The 24,264-nt window shown below is 42.8% G+C and overlaps 1 protein-coding gene across 12 annotated transcripts in view; it reads right to left on the bottom strand.

Moving 5' to 3' along the window:
- The window catches only part of AKAP13 (A-kinase anchoring protein 13), a 253,883-nt gene that overhangs the window by 155,542 nt on the left and 74,077 nt on the right, over positions 1-24,264 (bottom strand). For all 12 annotated transcript variants that reach the window (XM_074317388.2, XM_074317391.2, XM_074317390.2 and 9 more), the window contains exon 3: positions 10,154-10,301. In XM_074317388.2, coding sequence (XP_074173489.2) covers positions 10,154-10,301 — 148 coding nt within the window. The remainder of the gene's footprint in view (positions 1-10,153; positions 10,302-24,264) is intronic.

The raw sequence follows: 24,264 nt of genomic DNA, 5'->3' as shown, positions 1-24,264 counted from the left end.
ATACTTTTCCCCCAGGGGCCCCCTTAAGCCCTTTACCTTTGTGACAAAAGAAATCTCTCACTGCTGTGTAATTTTAGGGTGGTGACAAGTATTGACTCACCAAGTACCTACTGCATACCAGGCATTTTCTCTACACAACAAATCGATGAGGTATGTATCGTCCTCACATTACGGATGAGAAAACTGAGACTTCAAGGTTACACAGACATAAAGAAGCAGAATCCATTATTCAAATTCAAGTCTGATGCCAAAGGACACGGCCTATTTTATCGTGATGCAAGAGTCCTGCACCCCTTTCTCATAAACAAAGGAGGAGAGCTGTGTCCCTGCCTGAAAGGAGCTTAATGCTTGGAAGGAGAGGCCAGGGTGATGATTAAGCAAGAATAACAAGTTCATGAACCACGGAGGTGAGTCTCCATATAACACACACCTCAACCAGCTACTCCCATTGCCGTCAGGTTGAGTTCTTTCTATGAAGGCTGCAGGAAACCGAAGCAGTCTCTGCGTGTGTACACTCACGTATGCATTTCCACTCAATATATTTTGAATTTATACGATTAATATATGAAGTTAGAAAAAAAAAATCTTCATCTTTCTTTGAAGGGCAACCAGGTTCATGACACAGGACAACGTCAGCAGAAACAAGTCAACTGAGTCAGGGAGGAGGCTCGGGGATGTTTCTGGCAGAAAGTGTTTCTTTTTAACTATTCTACATCTAACAGCTGGACAGCCACCAAGTCCCGGGAACTGCGATGAGAAGGTGAAGATGAGTAAGTGAGAGTCTCGGCCTTTCAGAGGTTTATAGTCTACGAGGGGGAATCAACCAAGCTGTAGGTAACTGCAAAGCAAGTCCAAGTGGGACAGGGTCTGAGAGAAACACACATGGTGCCACTGGTGGGAGGGGAGCAGCGCACTCCCAAGGCGGGCGAAAGCGGGAAGGTGGCACAAAGGAGGACCTTTCTGACAGGCAGCCTGCTCCCAGGGGTCCTTTGCTGCAAACCCCAGAATCCTCATGTGCAGCCCCTATCGTCCCTGATCGCGCACACACGGTACCTGCTACACGCCAGGCCTGCTCAGCGCTTTCCCAATACCAGTTCAGCTACTCACCTACAGCCCCCACGGATAGACACCACCATTGTCCCCATGTGCCACATGGGGACACCGAGGCACAAAAATATTAAGTAATCTGCCCAAAGCTTGGAAAGCTCCTAAAAGAGTGAATTTGGATCTGAACCCATTTTCTTGCTCTGGAATCCACCCCTGCACCCAAGATTTCCAGGTACCAGAGGCTTCAGGAGGAAACATGGGTACCGCGGATGAACGAACAGGGAAGGAATGACACACGACATTCAGTCAGGCTGTGAGGCTTGACACTGTGTGACCTCAAACTACCTCCGCGCCTCCATATTTACAGCATGAGGGAGCAAATCTCCTCAGGCGCTCAGAGTTCTCCGGCTGGAAGGCTTGTGGGTTTTACCAGGCAGAAGTGAGGAAGGGAGAGGGAGTCAGAAGAGATTCCAGGAATAGGCAAGTTTCCAAACCATAGAAATAGAAGCAGAGGGAAAGTTTAAGGGTTCGAATAATTACTGTAGACACAAGTTTCAGGAAGATATTAACTTGGCTACATCTAGATGCTTAGTGTTAGGATAAACCTGGGTTCAAACCTCTTTTCTCACTTACCAGCTATGCGGCCCGAGGTACATGACAACCTCTCTAACACTTTGAAATCTAGAGTCTTGTCTTATAAGTGAAAAGCTACAACTTAGAACAGTCCTCTCAAATGTGTAATACTGTCACACAAAACAACATACATAGCTTCATTTAATTTCCAATTAGACAGACAGGCAGATGTAGCAATATGTCTTTCAGTCAGAAGAATTATTTTAAGGTACGAATGTTGTGGTTCTCATTCATCAATCTGACCAATAATCCCAGCATTTTCCCATTTACTAAGCTAATTTACAAACTTCTGACAGTGTGTTGAGGTGGTTATGAATAAATGTCAATACAAACTAAAAATCGTAGGTTTCACAGTTCAACGATGGTGATGAGAATAATTTGGGATCCAAACTGAATTCTGTTTTCCAAGCTTAAACTTGCTGGGTCTCAGAAGAGAGATTACACTAACCTAAAAGAATACTATCCACTGCCTCTACCCATGTATACAGTCCTGATTCCTTCTTACCAGTCTCCTTCCCCGGGCCTGTGGAAAGGTGAGAAACCAGAAAGCTTGCACCCGAAAGGGAGTTATAATGCCACTACAAGAAAACACCATCCGCTGCTCTATAAAATCGCCCTCTGTGTATACACAGGGTTCATACCATATTCCAGCCCTTCAGCGTCACACACACACACACACACACACACACAGCAAAAAGCCATGAGGAAGCAATTCTACCTTACTCAAAACCGGAAAGTGCAGAAGTGAAGTGTCTGCACAGAAATCTATCTAGAATTGCTAAAATGACTCTTTACTTGGTAAGGATGGGTGGGGACGAAAGAAGAGGGAGAGAAATGGAAGAACGTGACGGGTACTGTGCGCTGAGCAGCGTAGGCACGCACATCTCTTTCTGCTGCTTTAGCAGAAAAGCCTGTCAGAAAGTGGATGGGTGAACTCCTGTCAGCTCTCTCTGTGTGTAACTAAAATAAAACTGCGTATTAGAGGAGGTAGAATGTCAGGAAAGGCCATGAAATAGATATCTAGGAGGAGCCACCCAATTGTTAGCCCAGTATTTCCCCTTCAGACATTAACTCATAATCTGAAGGAGAAACTGAATCATCCTAGGTAAGCTGTGCCATAAATCTGGAATTTGTTTGATATGATTATAGGTGTTTTGGTGTTTTTCCAAACGAAAAACTGAGGATTAAAAGAGTGGAGAACTGAGGTTTTCCAGGATCAGTCTTTATTAAGTTGGAAGAGTTACTACTGACCAAGAACAAAGCCCCTCACCCTGCTATCTGGAAATCAACCACACAGGCTGGCAGGGCTACTGCTCGCTCACGTTAATGTTTTCTATTAGGCTCAAGTGGGTCGCAAGATTCTTTTTTAATCCTTAGAACCTTTCAGATAAAACATCTAGAGAAAAAAAAATCTACATTTTTAGAAACAAAGGTTATGTAACAAGGACCCGGGAATAAAACTAAAACCAGTGCATATGTACACATAAGACCTCTGACTGCCATCAATTAGCTCCAGAGACATGACTATTTGCAGAGGCCACTAGTCTCCTGCCTGCCTTTGTACACCCAAAACGATGTCCACATCTGCAAAGACACGGGGAGGGGAAACCATATCCAGTTCGATATAATCACCGCAATTTAATTTCTTTTTACATGAAAACAGAAGCTGCAGTAGAGAGAAAAGTAGCAAGGTTTTTGGCTGGTTTCACGGTGTTTTTCCTTCCACTCAATTTTCTGGTAACAAAAATCACAAGTCTTTTTAAAATAGGGAAGTTTGAAAAACCTACTGAGCTTCTTCTGAAGGAAGTACCCCCAGGGAATTTAGAGAGGGGAAGAAGAGAGATGAACTGTTAAAGAAACACAGCCTACACTTTAATTCCATTTTTTAAATTGCCCTTCTGAATTTATCCCATGATCAGGTCCAGTTCAGTTACAACAGAAATATAAAGTTATGGGGTGGGAGAGACCTGTTCCTAACGGAGTGAAAACTATGCTGGTGAGTAGATGTAGAGTCAGAAAAGATTAGGCTTAAATCTCACCCTCCACTGCAGACAGGTTGGGTTTTCCTGAGAAAGTCAGCCAACCTTGAAGCCCATTTGCTTGTGCACTACCAGCCTTCTGGGTTGTTAAAAAAACATTAGAGAAGTGGTAAACAAAGCACCTGACATAAAACAGGCATTGAAAACTGCTAGTTGTTGTTATTCTTAGCTATTAAATGCTCCTGTTCAGCTTGCTCCCGGAATACATGTCCCAAATACTGTAACAAAGAGTTTCTGCAACATGGCTCAGCGAAGCTTCTGAGCTAAATGTTGTTTCCTGCACCGCAGAACTGAAAAAATTAAGGCAAGGGCGGTGGAAGGGAATGCAGAATAAACAAAAACACAGCAAGGAGCACCTTGGTGAAAAACAAAAATCAAATGCTGATGGGCCTCTTAAAAGCAGCTAAATCGAGCCTTTTTTAGGCTCGCAGGTCAGGAGGTGTGTGCTCACGAGGCTCCTTATCACTGCCTGAAGCTCCTGTACCCATGGAAACGCAATATTGCCACAGATAAACACAACTGCCGAAGCATGACCCAAGAATGACTTCATTTCCTGCTAAGCTAAAAGCGGCCCACATCCCATCCCCGCCTTCTCTTCGGAGGATGAAACAATTGGGACTTTGTATGACCAGCTCTCCAAAAAGGAACCCTGCAAGTCCGCGCTGGGCCAGCCCCATTCAGACAGATGAGCTTCTCAGGGGAAGGCTGCCTTAGGAGTGAGAGGTGGACTGTCAGTCGTCGATAATACCTTTTTATTACTTCAGTTTGGCATCAGAATGCTTAGGAATTTGGTGTCTGAAGTGGCCATATAGGGTGAAAAACAATTTTCAGTCTTCAGACCCAGACTCTAACAGGAGATAGGATTATGTGCAGAGGCACACACGTACTGTGAGCTGTTGGTGGCCTGCTGGGAGACGTGCAAATTTGGGGGATGTGTACAACGGCTCTCTCTGTACAGGAGTATTGAAGCAGAGGGGGAAACAACAGCAGGCGTGTGAACTTGATCATGTACATTTTGGGGGAGAAGAGGGATAATTAACATTAAAATGTGATCTACTATATTCCAGCCTATTACTCTAAGCCTGTGTGTTTCTCAGCCTTTGATTCACTGTCATCCCCTCAACGAGAATTTTTGGACATTTTTTGCTATTTGCCCACCCATCCCATGAAATTTTAATACGACAGATATAACGCGTATTTGTATATGGACGTGTGCTTTACATATAAAGAGTAAGATTTTTTTGCTTCTCACACAAGAGCCTATTTTCACCCCCTTGAGGGGATACCACCCTCACTGCAATGCGTGCGCTAGGATCCCAGCACACACTGCGTCCAAGGCTCCAAGGTGAAGAAATGTACAATTTCCACATAAGCACTACAACTGGGACAGTAGACCACAGTTATTTTTTTCCCTTCAACTAGTTCTCGCTTTGTTTCTCCAGGAAAGCCACTACAGATACTGACCAGTATTGGGACAGTAATTTAAGTTTTTTAAATATAAAATCACACCTGTCTAAAGACAGCCTGATAGCAGGAGAATTTTAGAATAGTAAAGACTATTAGAAAATGTTCAGTAAAAAATAACCTTGCTTTGGCAGAGAGAGAAAGGGTATCGGAAATCTCTGATTAGGCCAGTTTAAAGCCTACTACTTCTTTCCAGATGTGTTCTTCAATTTGGCCACCTTTGGGCATCTCCTGCTAGAAACAGAGCTTGGCTTCCAAGGACTAAGACACACTGTGATACAACTGTGGGACTACTTGTTGAAACTTGGGCTGTAAGTACTGATTTGGAATTAAGCCCAAAAGGACTTCTGATCATGGTAAATACCGTGTTTCCCCGAAAATAAGACCTAGCCGGACCATCAGCTCTAATGCGTCTTTTGGAGCAAAAACTAATATAAGACTTGGTCTTATTTTAATATAAGACCAGGTCTTATATAATATACTATAAGACCAGGTTTTACATTAATTTTTGCTCCAAAAGATGCATTAGAGCTGATGGTCCAGCTAGGTCTTATTTTCGGGGAAACCCAGTATGTTTTTCTAAAATAAAAAGGCTACTTTATAGAGAACCATCGCTTTGATGAGAAAGAAAAGACAAATACAAAAGAGCTGAGTCAAATGTTGGATCAATGAATGTTTGTAGTTTTCCTGTCAAACAGAACGCTTGCTGTGGATTTTAAAAGTAAATAATGGACATGCTGAAAAAGACTTCAATTTATACGAGATTCTACACCAAATCCTTCCACAAAAAAATGTATGTAGCATCCACTGAACATCCTGTCTCATTTTCCATTCTGAAAGCATGGTTTGCTTGGTCTAAATTCACATTTAATTTATAAAAATGAATACAGTAAGATAGTATTGCATATTGCTCCCAAAATTATCTTCCAAGGATACCCAGATTTCCTTATATTACTTCTCAGTCTTTTATAGGTCTTAAAAAAAAAAAAATCTCAGCTTCATCTGTGAAGGAAAATCGTAATTTAGTTCAAATGGAATCTGGGGTTGGATTTGTTTTATAATAGAAAAATATGGCGATATTCTCATTTATAACAAAGGTAACGCCTTTTGTTTTTAGAGATGTATTTCCATTTCAGGCTGCATTTCATAGCAAATTATGTTCTTAAACCAGCCAATACATAGGTATTTGGAATGTAATATTTTATTATAAAACTTGTTTGTCTTTGTCTAGTGTTAATTAGTACAAAGATGGCTTATTTTCAAAAGAGAGGACATTGTTCTCATTCTTCAAAATGTTACTAAAAATTATTACATGTTAAAAGTAACATGCTCCCTGTAAAGCAAACAATTCAAAAGCAGATAAACAGAAAGTCAAAGTTTCTACCTAATTGTCCCCTATGATGCTACTAAACACACATACTTTTCTTTATTGAAAAAGGGGGATTGTACTATGTCTACTACCTTTTAATGGTAATAAGGCAAGAAAAGACAAAAAGCCTTTACAACTTCTTTATAATTAAACACACACATATAATTCATTGTAAGCTGCTCACTAGAAAAAAAAAAACAAGGAAAAAAGTGAGAAAATACAGAGGTAAAATAATATCTTAAGTCAAAAAGTTTATTTTGTTGTTGTTTTTAAAGGAGACAATTTAGAAATGTCTCATTCTCCCCTCCAAACAATAAAAGGTTGCAGGCTTACATCAAGTAGCTGCCTTTTGAAGGTCCATCAATCATCTGGTTTTAGTAAAAACTAAAATATTACAAAACATTGACAGCGAAACACGCAGAGAACTCAGACAAATCAGAGCCAGCAATCTGCGTGAAACATGACATTAAAAGCAAGAACAAGACACAAAGCTCTTTTTCTTCCCAGTCAGCCAAAATGACTAGGAATTGCAGCACTGGTCCCACACGTGAGCAGAAAGCATGCAGAGACATCTGTCTCAATGGCAGCAGCTGCCAATAGACTGTGCACATTTATCCTGTGAGACGCACAGAGCAAGTACACACTTTCCAGGAAGAACCTTGACTAGTCTCACACTGCCCTCAGCAGACAGAAAGTCTGAGGCTGTCTGTCACTACAGCTAACTGACACACAGAAATCATCAAAGGTGGCTCTGGAAAGATGCCAGACTCCTGCCCCAAGCCCAGAATTCAACCCCGCATGTGCACAACCTTTCTAAAAGAGTGGCTTCTGAAAACCAGGACGAATTTGGACGCAGTAGACATCGAGTGTCAGGGCTTTCTAGAACAAGTCTGCTTAGCTGCACCAGGGAACAAAACAAAAATCCATGCCCTCGTGAAGTTGACACTTCAGTAGCGGCAGGTAGAAAATAAATGAGGGAAGTAAAATACATAGTGTGTTAGAAGTCAGTAGGTGCAATGGAGAAAAATGACACAGAGAAGGGGACAGGGACACAGAGAGGCAGCTGTGTGTTTATAAGGTGGACAGGAAAGGCCCCACCAAGGTGCTGGACCAAGTCTAAGACGTCCATAAACAGACCCAGGCAGGTTAATTCTAGAGTAAATCAGGAATATTAATTCCATAGACAAGAAATTCCAAACAAACTTAAGCCCCAAGTGCCCCATCCCTCCCCTTCCGCAAATTACTGCAGCAGGTACAGCAGCTTAAAAAGAGAAGAGAACAGAAAAATCTCATATACGATAAGCAGAACAGTAGGGTCCACTCAGGAACCTCCTCTGCTTAAATCTTTTCCAGAACTTCTGACTCACGGGCACCCTGCACACGTACTGTCTCTAGTCCTCTGTCACCTCTGCTGTGATTAGGCATCTCACAGCAGCAGCCTGACTGAATTCAGGGGGACAGCAGCACATTCGGGCCAAAGGGAACAAGTTTGGGGCCCTGGCAGCATGACGGAGAACATGGGAAATGGGTTAGATCATAATCTCGGGGGGGGGGGGGCGAACTGATGAGTGGAAAATGAAGGGGAAGGCAGGTATTAGGACCCCAGGCCCCGAGCAAACGCGTCAGGAATGATTTCTGAGGACTCGGATCAAACTACAGGACAGCAGCAGGGGGCCGTATCCGTTCTGGTTGGGACGAGGGTACCCAGAGTCCCCAAGTACCAAGAGGACACCCAGAGATGGGTGTTGCTGGAGAAGAGGGGGCACTGGGACATATTAAAGAGGGGTTAGGACAAAGGCGAGGGAAGAAATGGGAACTGGACTTCACACAGGTAGGCTGGAGGCAGGACACAGCTGGCAGGGACTCGGGCTGTGGCTGTCACACAAGTGCGGTGGCTGGTGACTATGAGGTGCCCCACCCCGACTTAAGGAGGTTGCCAGTGAAGGTGCAGAAGCTGCCGGGCATGTCCCTGGCCACCCAGAGACTGAATTCTGCTGGGACTTGTGACTGAGGGTGGCGGCTAGGGCACAGGGCCACATCCTTACATGTCTGTCCTTCCTCTCAGCGTTGCTTTACATTCACCTTCATTTGTGCTTTTTCGCTTTCCCTCTACACACACGCAACTCTGTCTCCCTTCCCCCCCACCCCAATTTTAACTCCTAAAGTGTTTCTAATTCAGGAAGAAATAAGCTTATAGAAATCACTCCCATTCGTGTCCTCTAAGAGCCCAGTCAGGACTGACTGATTGTACCTGGGTGAGGACCTTTTCTCCCCACAAGATAAACGCTCAGCAGTGGTGAGGCTGGAGGTCCCTGCCAGACAGCAGCCTTTTGCAAAGCTCCAGACAAGCCTTTCGGACATGGCACACATCACAGCAAACAATATGACTGGAGCTTTAAGTCACGAAGAAGGATGCTTAACAGTCTTCAGAAAAGGAACTGGTATCTCCCCTGACCTTCTTGTTCGATTTCCTATCCCTAAAAATGGGGGGGCCACGGGGATATTCACACTCACTGCCAAGAATCTTTAAACCCTCTATTTTTCAAAATCATTTTTGCCAAGTAGGAGAACAAACACAGCTCGCAACTGTCATCACCCCAGTTCCTGAGCGTGGCATGCTTGCCAGGATTTGGTAGGTATCATACAAGAAGCTAAAAAACAGGCCATCGCATCCAATACCGTCAGGACTAGATACTGAAAGTACTTCATAAACTATTAATTTTTTACACCATCCTTTTCAACAGAGTAGAACCAATGTAATATAAAAATACTGGTAAAAAGAAATGTTTCAATAAGAACGAAATCCACTTTATTCTCTGAAGGAACTCGACTGTCAACACTTTTTAGGGGTTCCCCCCACATAGGCCCTCTTTTGTATTCTGATGAAAATTGGCCAACTGCTAACTTTGAAACAAGGTCAATTAAGGAAAGAAGCTCCTCTCCAAATACAAATCAATACACCTCAAATGCTGGACAGGTCAGGAGACAGTCATTACTCTACCAGCCTTTTCTGTGGTGACAGCAATGACATAATGACTTTATAAAGAATGTTTAATATGCAAACACTTTCCTTTTAATTCCATTACATTTATAAATGCAACAGTGATTAAACACTCCTTCCAGCATGAACTACAATTTCTTAATTTGGGGGAAGTTTGGCCTTTATGGAAGAGTTTTTAAGTCTGTCCCTCAGGGACACTGATGTATTACTGTGTATCACGTCTGCTTCTGCCACTCTGATATTCAGAATCAAATCTGCAATCACACCACAGTATCCACCTGGGAACTTGTATCTTCCACATGTGCTGTACTCTCCCCCCAAATCTCAATATTCCAATAAATTACTATTTTTGCTGAACCTGATTTTCTTTATCTTTCGATTTATGACACTATTTTATTGCATTTATTTCTAGTTAGGGTCTGATTTTGGTGAAACAAGCAAGATATACACAAAACATTTTGAAATGCAGTTAAAAATGCCAACGTGACCACAGTTCTTTCACCCGGATTCATTCTTCCTGTCTCTCTACACTGACGAACACAGAGTGAAAGCGTTCAAGAACCAGTGAAGGGCTGGTCAAGAGTCCATTCACACACTTACCAGGAGCGATGGTCTCCAGCTTATTGGAACTGACCTTCCGGGTACTTGCGCAGTGATGGAGGGTGGAACCCGAAAAGACCAAGTAAAACACTACATCATCTTCAACTCTGTCCTCTTCGGCGAGCAGGACAGTGACCACACAATCGCCCTAGGAAAGGGGAAGACAGAGCAAGTCTGCATTAGTGAGGCTCCCCTTGAGAGTCTGTCTTTTACAAAACATCCGATTTGAGGGAAAATCAAACGTGTCGTCTACCCTGTGCCCCATTCTCGGACATTTATACAAATACAAACACTGATTGAGTGCTTATCTGCCAGGATTCTAGGCACTGAGAATACAAAATGACCTAAAAATAAGACCTCTGTTCTCTTTAAACTTACCTGTTAGTGGAGGTGGCTAGACACACAAGTAAAGCAACAAAATAACAGTTGGTATATTCACTTGATAAGTGGGAAACAGGGAGAAATCCAGGAAAGTCCAAAACTAAGGCAGAGAGGATGGGGCAGGGATACTGGTGAGTTGCATCCGTATACTCAGAGTGCCCCTTAACCCGTGTTCCACTTGCAGCAACAATTCTCTAAATTCTACATCCGACAAATCACTGCCAAGTCCACCATTCTCCAGCAAGGGTGGAGAGCGTCTAACAGGAGTTGGCCTGGAAATGGTCGGATGCAAAGAGCAAACGCTTGGACTTCAGACAAATCTGGGTTTAAACTTCATCCACAAAAACATTACTTAAAATCCTCTAAACCTGAGTTTCTCTGACTATATAAGTGGAAATAATACCTTCTCTTCTTACAACTAACACGTGAAAACTCTTGGACCACATTCAGCTCTCAGTCTATGATAACATTCTTTATCTAGTAGGATGGGAGGGTCACTTTTCTTACAATTTGTGTTTCCTGACCGTCTGGAATCCCTACCCTTCTTTATTCATTCACTCCCCCCGTCTCCCATTAAACCCTTGCAATCACACAAAAATCTTGGGCTAGTAACTTTGCTCAGGACTCTGCAACTACTCAGAAGTTAAAACATCTCTGTCCTTTATTTGCAAATATTCTTCTAACAGTTTTTATATGTTAAATTTTTAAATTGAGGTCAGTGGCTACATGATAAGCATATTCTATGAAATACTGTCCTAATCACCAATTACAAACATATCATTCATGTTGTAACCATAAACAAAAGATTTTAAAGCACTGAGGTTCAGTTTTGTATAGATCTTAGTAATGCACTATGGGAAAACCAAGTTACAGAAAGGCAGGCCGCATGAGCATTCAACAGGGGAGAGAGCGTTCGCCTTGTTAGAGCATGTTTCCCTTTCATTTCAGCAAAGCAAAGCCTACAGGAGAAGCATGCCACCCGGTGGCCACAGCTTACTGGGCCCAGTAGCAAAGCAAAGCAACAGGTGGTGTTTCCTAAACACCGAAAACAAAAGATCTTGAAGTCAAACCTAGAATCGAGTCTATTAACAGAAAAGGCTCCAATAAGGTTAATTCTAGAAACAGAGTTCAAAGCATTTCCCAAAGGCCTCAGTGTCTATTTCTTACGTTATCCCCACTGCCCTGTTGAATGAGCACGTAAGAAGTCAGAATGAACGACACATCAGCTGTAACGTACTATATAATACTATGAATGCTGGACTGGAAAGTTCCAAGGCACCCTAACACAATAAACAGCACAGCTGGTAAAACAGAAAATTATCACCGACTTCAGTCACAATTTAGAACTGTACTTTAGACTTGTGTATAAGTCCCTTTCTTGGAAACATATTTGTAAAGCTTAGACTGGTAAAATAGTATCTTTTGGACGGAAAAACCACAGCCAGTTAAAATGTCTGCAGCACACATGAGAAGACCCAATTTCTCAAAGTACTGAAATACCATTATAACCTGGGGGGGAAAAAAGAAAAACCAAAAACTGTAAATGAAAGTTCTAAAGTTTCATCCTTCAGAGCACGGGTTGGCCAACTATGACCCATCGGCCAAATCCCGCCCTCTCCTTGTTTTCGTATGGCTCACAGCTGAGAAAGGTTTTTACATTTCTAAACAGTTGGGAAAAAAATCAAAAGAAAACTGTCTTTCGCACGTAAAAATGATAGGACATTTGCATTTCAGCGTGAATAAATAAAGTTGTATTGGAACACAGTCATGCCCATTTGCTCACACCCTGTCTGTGGCTACTTTTGCACTAGAACAGGTCACTGAGGAGTTGAGTGGTTGCCACAGAGACAAATGGCCCTCAAGCCTAAATTACTTAACGTGTGGGCTTTTGCAGAAAAAAAGGTATTTTCACTGAGATATCTAACCCGGAATTCTAAGACTATGTCCTCCTTTTCTAGATTAAGGATTTCCTCTCAATGGGAGACCCCAGGTACTAGTGGTATCTGGAACCTCCTAACTGGGGACAGAGGAGATGGCTAATAGGCAGTTGGAATCCTTCTAACAAAGCTCTCAGTATCAACCTCTTTTTTCATTCCCAAAAGTAAAGAAGTTTCAAATTGCTTTCATAGCTTTGTTGAATAGTTTGTTTTTTTAGCATTAAGTCCAACTCCCCCAAATGTGAAGTAGAAGGGGACACAGAGGCCTCATTCACTTCAAAGGCACTTGAAATTTAGATTCCGAAGGCACTTGGAACTCAAGTACCTGTTTTCCTTGAAGGAATATCTCTGCATTCTGATAAAGTCTCTGAGAGCAAACATCCAAAATTCTTACTCTGCATTTCTACCACATGACTCCAAATTTACAGCAGGAGTACCAGGCACCTAGTGTTACTTCAGATGGCCTGACAGCTTAAGTGAGCAGTGGAGATTCAAAAACAAACCCGAGAAACAGATCTCAGTCAGAATTTTTGTGGAGGTGGTTGCTCTAATAGAATTACACCCTCCTTTAGGCAGACCCTTGCTAAGTGATTTTGCTGCTGCTCCAGCCCCGCAGATAAAAAGATAAATCAATCTGACTCCCCTATTAACAAGTCTGGCATGTTTCTAACTACAACAGATAAACTTATTAACAAGGGCAATCTGAAAGACATTCTTGATGGATATTTTAGTTTGGTCCAAGCCCAGGAAGAGAATGTACCTACATCTCCACTTCTCCAATAATCTAAACTCAAGAAACAGAGCGCTACCCTTACAAAGGTATTTTCATGTGTCTTCATGAATGAACCTGACAATTTTTTCAGGGCCTTAATTAGTTTTGCTGACAGATGACATAGGAACTAATAGGAAAGACAATCTACACTAGGCCCTATTTTGTAAACACAGGTGATCCCCAAAATATAAAATGCATTAGTCCTAAATGCCACCAATCAATCCATTTATTTACCAATAAAAACAGGGTTTTAAATGATAGCTAGGGTCTCAGTTTTCTCGTTTTAACTAATTTATACAGTGGTATAATAATGTATGAATAGCACGATAATCACCTTTCTATAAATTTAGTAATAAGTTAAAAAAATCCACCTAAGTCTCTAACCTGGAATTCTAAGAACAGACCTTTCCTTTCTAGATCAAGGATTTCTTCTCCACGTGAGGCCCAACTTCGCACTTGGAGACACTCCATGACCCGAGATACTAGTTACAAACGGGGCCTTCCTTTAACTGGGGACAGTAACTTGATCAGGGCAAAAATAAAACAGCGATGAGAAAGGCATCTGAGGGGCCGGAGAAAGTGAACTGCAATGTGGGGGTGGGTGGGAGGGACGCAGACTTGGAAAAAAGCTGTTACACGGAGATCAGGGAAGTGAGACAGTTAGGAAGGTTTGTGAGGGGTGAATGGTACAAGAAGGGCTGGCACTGTGGTCTTAGAGGGCAAGGCAGTGTCTGCAATAAGGTTTTTGAAGGTGGGCGCCAGCAGCAGCAAGGTAATTGCAGTGGTACGCTAGACCTGGCTCGTACAGGCTCATTAGAGCTGACTGTTGTATTTTCAGGAATTTTGCAAGCCAGGTATCTTGTTAAATAAATGCAGCCATTAAAAATTAAACGACATAAGCTTATAATTAAAATGTTAAAGACAAATGTAATAAATACTCAAAACTCATCACTGTTTCATTATTTTTATCACATCCTAATATTATCTATGCTCTTGAGGTTTGCATCTATTGTGTCTACATGGTAGGAATTCTATTATAAAGGTGTGACTGCGTATCTTTTACCAGCACGCATCCTCTGCCAACATTGCACCCAGTGATGTGGCATAGATAGCATGAAGCAAACCATTATGGGAGTATTTACACAACTGAAATTGGCAAATGTTACAAATCCGAGGCACCCCTCAACCCCCACCCGCCCTTTTTAACCATCACATCATCAAGAACAGGTCAGAAGGTGGCAGAGGGAAAAGGGGAGAATTTCCACAGGGAAATCAAGGGTTTGCCATGGCAAGCCCAGTCAAAAGGGGTCATGGTTTATGAGGCATAAAAGTGGAGGGCTTGCTACCGTGTTTCCCCGAAAATAAGACTGGGTCTTATATTAATTTTTGCTCCAAAAGACACATTAGGTCCTTAAGACGCATATTTTTAGGGGATGTCTTGTTTTTCCATGTACAACAATCTACATTTATTCCAATACAGTCATGTCACTTCTGTAACATCGCGGTGACGTACTAAAGCCGCCCGTCTGGCTGACGATCTCAACTGGGGCTTCTTTTTAGGGTAGGTTTTATTTTTGGTGAAACACAGAACGAGAGAAGAAAAACAAGTACAAAGCATCTCAGGTTCTGGAAAACAAGTGCTGCCATAGTCCTGCTCACCAGAGGTCACTATTATCACCACCTTAAGTCACCGTGTTTCCTAACTTTCCAACTTGGCTTATAACTTGTTACCACAGCACAGTGGTTAAAAGGATGGCATGTCACTTTCTCGCTGTTTAACCTGGGGGAACATTAAATTCTCTGTGCCATAAGCGAGGTCAACCATACTTCCCTCATGAGGTTGTTGTAAGAGTTAAGTGATTGACAAAAGTAAGGCAGCTGTACCAATGCATGGCACATAAGTGTTCAATAAATGACAGTTATGATACATTAGATGGAATGCAGAACAGCGGCAATGGACAGCATGGTGACTAGAGTTTGAACCTGGTAACAATACCGCATTGTATATTTGAAAGTTGCTGAGAGGGATCTTAAAAGTTCTCACCACCAGAAAATAACTTTTTAACAATACGTGGTGATGGATGTGTTAACTAAACTTACTGTGATTTCACAGTATATGCATATACCAAACCATCGTGTCGTACACCCCAAATACAGTGCTACATGGCAATCATATCTCAATAAATAACGATTATTCACCAGAATGTAAGCCCCATGAGAGCATTTTTATTCACTGAGATAGCTCCTTTGTCTAGAATAACTAGCAGATACTCAAAACACACATTTGGGGGTGGGGTGGGGGGAACACCAAAACTTTAATAGCAGTTATTCCTAGACAGTCGTTGAGGCCAATTTTAATATACCCCATGCTTTCTTGTGTTTTCCAATTTTTTTAAATAAAGATACTTGAAACTATGTAGGTAAGGGGGAAAACACAGCCTTGTGTGGTATATACTGGGAGAGCGGTGGAGGGCAACATGTTAAAAGCAGCAAATGTTCTAGAAAGGTTTATCTCACAGCAGTATCCTAACACAGAAAGAGAATAGCAGCAAGGAAACCATTTGGGGAAAATGTTACAAAAACACCAGGAAAGGGAGCAAAGAGAGCTTCAAATGCTATAGAAGCAAGATGGTGTAAAAAGAAACCAATGTGAGACAGGCATTCTGTTGAAAACAATTTGATGAAATATGGTCACTAACTGGATGGGGGCTGGACAAAGACAGGAAGAGAGAACACAGGAAGCGACATCCTCAGAAGAAGTGGTATCTCGCTAAGGATAAATGGTGGGGCCCTGGTCGTGGGAATGAGCTGAGTAAGGAGAGCAAGCTTTCGGTGTCGTTTCGAATACCAGTTGGGGGGATTGTAGCTATTACGACCCAACAGGCAGTTAGCAGGACAGGCTGTCAGGAAAGGTCTGGGCTGGTGACGCAGAGCTGACAGTCACGCTGCAGGCACGAAGTGAAGCGGCCTGGAGGGTACGCGGTAACGGAGAGCCAAGGACTAGACCCTCGTGTTCCTACAGGGACGGCAGGAAGAAGAAACTGATCTGGAGACACAGACCAATGAGGAAACACCAGCCAGAGAGGAGAAATCAGAGAACAGAGGATCAGTGACATCAGAGGAGCAAGGCTTAAAGGACTTGCAGCATTAAAAGGAATGATTTCTAAACAACCCTCAGAACAGGCCGTGGAGGAGGGATCTGAAGGCAGACACAGCAAACTCAGGAACAGTTTCATTTTCCTCCAGTCTTAAGTGGGTCTTTTCACAACGTACCACACATCTATCTGTTCCACTGCCTCAAACCCAGAAACGGGATCCTTTGGACCGAGAAGAACCTGAACTCAAACGCCACCGAGATTATGAGACTGACCATATTTCTCTTTATTTAAGGGCAGCCGCAATGCTGTCAAGAACTTAAAATACTTTCTTGTTGAGGCTCCCAGAGAGCTCATTAGCCAAACTAAAATAAATATTACTTCCTAGACTCATGGTACAGTTAATTAACCATCATTTAAAATATTTCAGATTTCTCTTTATTTTAACCATCTTGTCAATAATTCCCTCAGCAACTACAAACCTTATGGGAAGGTATAATCTAGGCAAAGTATAATTCTTAATCTGTACTAATTTGGTAGAAAGCCAGATTTAATTAATCAAAGTTAAAGGAGTTTCAAATGACTTACTGCTACCAAACATATATAAGACTGCTACCTGTTAGTATTAGGGTTATTTTTAAAATATAAATATTGGAAACTATGACTATTGTATTAAACATGAATGTTGACAAGTAAAATGAGCCTTAAAATGTGTAAAATATTTTATTACTTGAAACATTTCCTTTACTACTATTTATCTTATTATTTCACTATTTTTTACTGCTAGTATAAAATGTTTATAGTCCATCAAGTAGGTAAATTAGCTGAAACAGTTAATGGCACATTCCTGTGCTCATCACCTTCCTCCTGTCTCCTCGGTATTCTGTTCCCATTTCCACGGCCTGAAGTTGTCCATCCATTCACGCTACACAAGCCCTCGGCGCCTTCTGTGTGACACATTCTGTCTCTGCCATCAGCCAGGTACTAGAGTGATAAACATTTCCTGGTGCCTGCCCTCCAGGAACCTGGGCAGACGCGCTTATGCACAGGGTGCCAAGCGCTATAATTAGCGTAAGCACCAGCTTCTCTGGGTCCAGAGGAGATGGCTGCCCAAGGTCTGCCGCCAGGGGCATGGAAGGAAGGCTTCTGCGGAGAAACGGCTGCGCTCACCGCTGCTGGGGGCCAGGGCAGGTCATCCCCCGCAGGAGCACACCTTCCGACGCTTAGCCCCTTCCCCTGGGAGGAGACTGTACCTAGTTCATCTCTGTAGACTCAGCATCTCTTCAAAGGGCCTCACCTACACCAAGCGCTCAATCCACGTTTGTTGGGTTGAACCAAAAACGTGTCATCCGTGAAAGAAACAAAACTTAAAATACTACAAATAAGCAAACTACGAAATCTGTCTTGCTTATCACTTCCTTCGCTTAACTAAACATTGGCTGGGCGCTTGGGTGACGTAGGATGACAGACGCTGAGAATGTAAAGACGAGACAGTTCTTGCCCTTTGGGGGCTCGTAGTCTCTTAAGGGAGAAAGAGACCTAAAGCAGCAATTGCAGCTGTACAAGAGCACTGCAGGAAAAGGAACAGGCACCGCAGGAACCACGAGGCAGCTCTGGACGCTGCGCTGCACACAAGGCAGGGGAGGGAGGCTTCCCACGGGGTCATCTCCAGCCAGCACGGCCCATTAGGAGCCAGAGGAACAAGAATTCTCTCGGCCCGGATTTCAAATTCTGTTTGAAACAGATGATAGTCACCGTGAGTGGACAGGGCTGATGTGGAGGAGGAGGTGAAAGGCTGCAAACGAATCCAAAATCATTCAGGAAACAGCTGTCAGATCTGAGAGTTTTTAAACACTGGATATAATGGAGCTAACAAAATGTCATAGAGCAATAGCAAACTTCAAAGAAATATTGATCTTCTTGTATTTCTGTCTTAGTGCCGTCCCTTTGCCTCTCTTATACTGGAATTCATTCAAAAGAACACAGCTTTAATTACAGGAGGACGCACGAGCTACATCTGCTATGCCTAATTTACTGGCGTGTTCTAGGAAAATAAAAGGCAAATGTATAAGGCACAGTTGTGGCAAAGCCGTACCCTGAGCATCTTTAAGATAAGAACTGACATCAGTGCATGATATCGTTGCCGTCAGGCTAGAAAACTAACAGAACATCTGCCACCACACAGGGTAGTGATGTAGGAAAAACATGGGGCTGGGAATAAGATCACAGTCGGTCCCTTAGTACTAACCACTTGAAACCCATTCTGGTTGTCAGCAAAATGAACTTTTTCATACAATAGCTATGGATCATCAAACACGTGTCAGGCACTGTTAAAAACTAGGGAATAAACATGGAAGAGACAAGGACCACGGCCTCACAGAGATTATATTTTAGCAGGTAAAACCATCAAATTATGAGACCTTAGTAACATCAAGGGGAAAGTTGTATTACAAAGAATAAGAGGGGTGGGCCGGCCCGGTGGCTCAGGCGGTTGGAGCTCCGTGCTCCGAACTCCGAAGGCTGCCGGTTCGATTCCCAAATGGGCCAGTGGGCTCCCAACCACAAGGTTGCTGGTTCAACTCCTACAAGAGATGATGGGCAGCGCCCCCTGCAACTAACATTGAACACGGCACCTTGAGCTGAGCTGCCTCCCAGATGGCTCAGTTGGTTGGAGCGCGTCCTCTCAACCACAGGGTTGCCGGTTGGACTCCCGCAAGGGATGGTGGGCTGCACCCCCTGCAACTAGCAACGGGCAACTGGACCTGGAGCTGAGCTGCGCCCTCCACAAGTAAGACTGAAAGGACAACCTGAAGCTGAACAGCACCTTCCACAACTAAGATTGAAAGGACAACAACTTGACTTGGAAAAAAGTCCTGGAAGTGCACACTGTTCCCCAATAAAGTCCCCTCCCCAATAAAATCTTAAAAAAAAGAATAAGAGGGGTAAGGGATTAAAGTGTTTGAAGTAGAGGTGAGAGGCTGTTTCAGATAAGGTGGTCTCTCCCTTCAGCGGAAAAATATTCAGATACTTTCCACCTCCCTGAGAGTAAAGCCCATTCTCCAGACTGGCCCTTTTTATAAAGCTTTCCTAAAAAGGTGCCTCAAAGTACCTCAAGTAACATTAACAGAAATCCACTGAGAAATTTATTGGCTTTTGGCATAAACTGTTAATAAATTCATTCCACATACCATACAGATTTCAGATGATTTCAATGTTAGAAAATATTTAACAATTTTATTTGACATTTAAAGTTACTTTCTACTTCAACCTGGGTCAATGAAATCCCTATAACCTGCCTTCTTCATTTTTAATCACATATGTCTATATGCCAGACCAAAGCACCACCTTCCCCAATGCTAACACAAAATGGTAACTGGAAATACTCTACCGTGTTTCCCCGAAAATCAGACCTAGCCGGACCATCAGCTCTAATGCGTCTTTTGGAGCAAAAATTAATATAAGACCCGGTCTTATTTTAATATAAGACCAGGTATAATATAATATAATATAATATAATATAATATAATATAATATAATATAAATATAATACCGGTCTTATATAAGACCGGGTATAATATAATACCAGGTCTCATATAAAATATAACATATAATAATATACTACCGGGTCTTATATTAATTTTTGCTCCAAAAGACGCATTAGAGCTGATGGTCTGGCTAGGTCTTACTTTTGGGGAAACACGGTACTAACAATAATTCATACTGTTTTCCAGCTTCATAATTTTGCAGCACTAAGATACACGGAAATTTTTGAGAGATTGCCAAGCACCACCTATTTGGTCCATGAAAATGAAACCAGCAGATGGCGCACGGTAAAGCTGTTGAGTTCTCCCTAAGGTTGTAGAAACCATTCTCCCTAATGGGGAAGAATCTTCAAACTTCAGCTGGAAAAAGAATCCAATTACAGAAAATTTAGAAATCATTTAATGTGCGGTCCCCTTAACAGGAAGTGTTCCTTAAAAAGAAGAGAGTTTTTGAACATCCTAAGAATATAAGCTTTTTGTTTCCATGTACAACCCTGCCTCTGTCTATTCTTGTTTAAGCAAAACTAAATTGGTTGGAGGGTGTTGGCTGGTGGCTAAAAAAAAAAAAAAAAAGGCCTCTCCCTCCCACAAATGTTTCACAACTCTTTGGAACTACCACAATAAATAGGCCACCAGTTAAAGAGACAGTCTTCCCTTTGTTACTAGGACCAGATATTTGGTTAAAATGCAGAGAACATAAGGAATTTTATTAATTCCTGATCGAAATTTAATCAAAGAATTGCAGGTGGTTGCATATTAGATAAATCAATCTCTCTCTTCCCGTTCTCCCCTCCCAGACAGCAGAAGATTGAAATGGGGGACATTCTGTAATGAAAATCTATCAATTTGACTTCTGTTCTCACCCACCCCACTCTTACTCACCTAGCTTCCTTTGTCAGTTCTCTGGGTTTTCCTCTACAGTCATCCACGGAATTGGGTCTCCAGGCTTCTAGGCTAGCCCTCCACACACTAGGTAGTAATAGAAGAGTCTCCCAAATCCAACGTGATCAAGTGAGTCCCCTGAAACTCTGGGAAGGGCCACAGGACACCCCACTAACAACTCCTGAGCATGTCCCTTCCGTGCGCAGCAGAGGCCCTCACGACCCAGCCGCTCCCCCTCCAGCTCATCTCCGCACAGAGCCTCTCCCCACTCGCTACAACCCACCCAGCCGCGGGCGGCTCAAGAACGCACGAAGACGGTTAAGCCTCACTCTTTACTAGTCTCTCTGCTTGGCCGTGCTGCTCCCTTTACCTGCCACAATCTCCTCCCACCTGACTGATGATTAGAGCGAGACAGCGAAGCATGAAGACGATGCCTTTCTTTCCGGTCCTCGCCCTGAGGTGAAAGGCCTCCGGACCTGACCCAACACCCACCTTCTTCACCTCCTGCACGTACATCCAGCTCGTAGATCCAGCTCTTGACTGCCCTGAACCTGCCCACGTGGGGTCCGTGCACGCGCAGGAGCAGGGGAACCCAGCAGGTCACGTCGAACCACACTTACTCCTATCTCACTCCCAACGCACGATACAACTAACTATGAGGCCACAGGAAAGAGACATGCAAGTGGGACACTGGCAACTACATCAAGGGTAAGAAGAGAGGCTGTCGGTACAGAACGGGAGGCCTTGCTCTAGGAGGAAGACCATGTGCTTTGCAATCACAGGACTCAGACAGCAGCTTCACCTGTCACCAGCACTGTGGTGGTTTCAGGAACTACCCAAAGGCTTTCTGGCAACTGCTCGACTGTAAAGCCTATCAGGATAGAAACTTATTATGTTCACATATCTGAAGTGCATGAAACAATAATGGCTCTTTCATCAAGTGTTAACTATCCACCAGCCCCGTTTTCGAGTCTTACACAGATCAGGGTTACCATTGAAACCCTCACCCACCATACAAAGTAAGTACTGGTGTTTTACCAAGGTATTTCAAGTATCTAGCATACAACAGGCACAAAATAAATGCTCCCATCCATTCTCAAGTAAACAAAAATATCCCACATTTCAGTTTCTCCAGGTCTTTACTGTCCTTAAAATCTCCTCTAGTATATCATATTTTTCCTCAAAAAAGCCAAATAAAGTAATGAGTTTTACTATTTTTTGGTCTTACTTAATTACAGGTGAAGAATTTTAAGTAAGTGGCAAAATTAGCTTTATGAAACCCTCTAAAAAGCAGTCACGGGAATATATAGAGAATACAAAAATCAATTTGTTTTAAAGGTAAATTATAAAGCTTTTTAAAGCTAGTTAATGTTTCTAATTGATAACAAATATGGGCATTAAACAATCCACAGTACTGAAAAACCATAAACATAGTAAGAAGAAATATTCTATCATTTCAGATTAAAATAGACATTTTCCTTGTCCAGCGTTACTGGTAAAACCGTTTCACATAACTATCCAGCTTTTTTTTAAAGTGTCAAATTTTTGAAAAGAAGTAAACGAGCCTTATGCAAATCTAAGGCGCACCACACAGGTCCTGGCCTTCTTCAGGGAAGGCAGGAAGACCGGGCACACGGGCATACGATTAGCTCGGATCTTTCCACGTGGGGACAGCATTTACCTGTCGAAGAGTGAATGACTTATGTGAAGCACTTCTCAAAGTACCTGGTACTGAGTAAGTATTCAACAAACGCTAGATATTGCTGCCCTTTTTCAAATAATATTTAATCCCCACAAAAACCCTGTAATATCGGTATCCCCGTGCTGGATTTTACAGATGGAGAATGCAAGGCTCCGTCCGCGGGTTCCTACTAGCACAGGGATGTAAACCCACATCCACGTGACTCCTCAGCCCCTGAACTTTGCTCCGCAGGCGCAGGAATTCTCAACGTGTGGCCCCAGGACCAGCAGCGACACCCCCCCCACACCCCCAGGGAACTTGACAGAAATGAAAAATTTCAGCCTATTTTTGGCTCATGGTGAAGAGGAAAGCCCACTTTTAATTCTGAGGCTTACGTAGTAAAATAAGGACAGCATATTTGGTGGCAAGGGTAAAATAAACAATTTCAAAGCGATCTAGAAAATGGGGGTTTGTGGAGGAAAGCTACTGGCTATGGGAACGGCCCACAGCAATAGCTTAATGTTATGCTGCCTGGGATTCTGCTCACCACGCAGATAGGACGAACCAGACAATGTTGGCAAACCTAATACACTTTAAGTAGAATTCAGGGGTGTGGGAGGTGACCGAGAAGGAACTCCTGTTGGTGAGAGAAGGGGAAGAGCACGCCTGGCCTGCAACTAGTTCAAGAGGATGACAGGAATGGTAGGAAATGAGCCCACAATCAGCCTGGTGGGTCCCATGGACCAAAAAAGGAACGTACCACTGCCTGAGTAGTAAGATAAAACTCCCATTTCCTTCTGTGGACATAACAACGAGAGACAGCTGAGAATTCCACCCGAGATGCCAGATGCTCCGTATATCACGAGGGGGCAGCAGTTAATCCAAACAGAGCTTTGTGAAGGGCTCCAAAGATGCACGAAGGCCCCTGGCTTTCTTAGTTTAACAAAGACGAAACAAAACTCTGAGTACAGATAAGGGTCTCCATACGAAGGGTAAGGACCCAAAGTCAATCCCCACATGAAAGGAAACAAACCAGTCTATTAATCAATCAATAAATGACTGTACCTTCAGGAAAATGTAATTTCTACATCCCTGCTGATATACATTCCTAATGTTCTATTTATGGATTTCTGAATTACAGATTCAGTGGGTGACTCTATGAATGTACCTAACAGTCTCATCTCAGATGGCACAGAGAATTCCGAAGAGGGTTACGAAAATCTTCAGCCTTATGAATAGACTAGAACTGTATAAAGCTTGCTGTCTCAGTTTCCCCATCTGTAAAATAAGTAAAGAATTCCTTCTAATTCACAGAGCAATAAAATGAGATTAACGCAGAAAGAAGCAAACAGAGAGAGTTCCAAGTAAACAGGCCATATACAACACAGAAATATTAAACAATTTGGGTTGAAATTCAGTTTTTCACCAAGTGTTAGTCCCAACTTTTCCTCGAGGTCCTATCTCAGGGGTCAAAGCAAAGTGACACTTCTGTCACTGGTTCCAGGTCACATGTAATTTCATCTCTTGACTGATGATTTACAGTGGCCTTGCCTTTGGGGTCATAAATCTTTACCAAAAAAGATCTCGTCTTTAGCCAGACTTTTACAACCATTCACACATGGAGCAAAGCTCTTTCCCGAAGAACAGTTTTAATTAACTCTATTTAATCAAAAACACTGAGCACCTATTATGTGTAAGGTACTATGATAGAAGCTGAAGTCAAAATGAGAGCAATAAAAACAACTGAAACGTAAAGCCTCTGCCCTCAGTACAGTGAGTGGGGAAAGGCATGTGAACAAAGTGTGCTCATTTACGGTGTTT

This window comes from Rhinolophus sinicus, chromosome 13, assembly GCF_057876585.1.
Source record: "Rhinolophus sinicus isolate RSI-liver-muscle chromosome 13, RSI-T2T, whole genome shotgun sequence".
Classification (NCBI taxonomy): domain Eukaryota; kingdom Metazoa; phylum Chordata; class Mammalia; order Chiroptera; family Rhinolophidae; genus Rhinolophus; species Rhinolophus sinicus.
The sequence above is the reverse complement of the archived record's forward strand: the minus strand, read 5'-3'. Positions and strand labels throughout refer to the sequence as shown.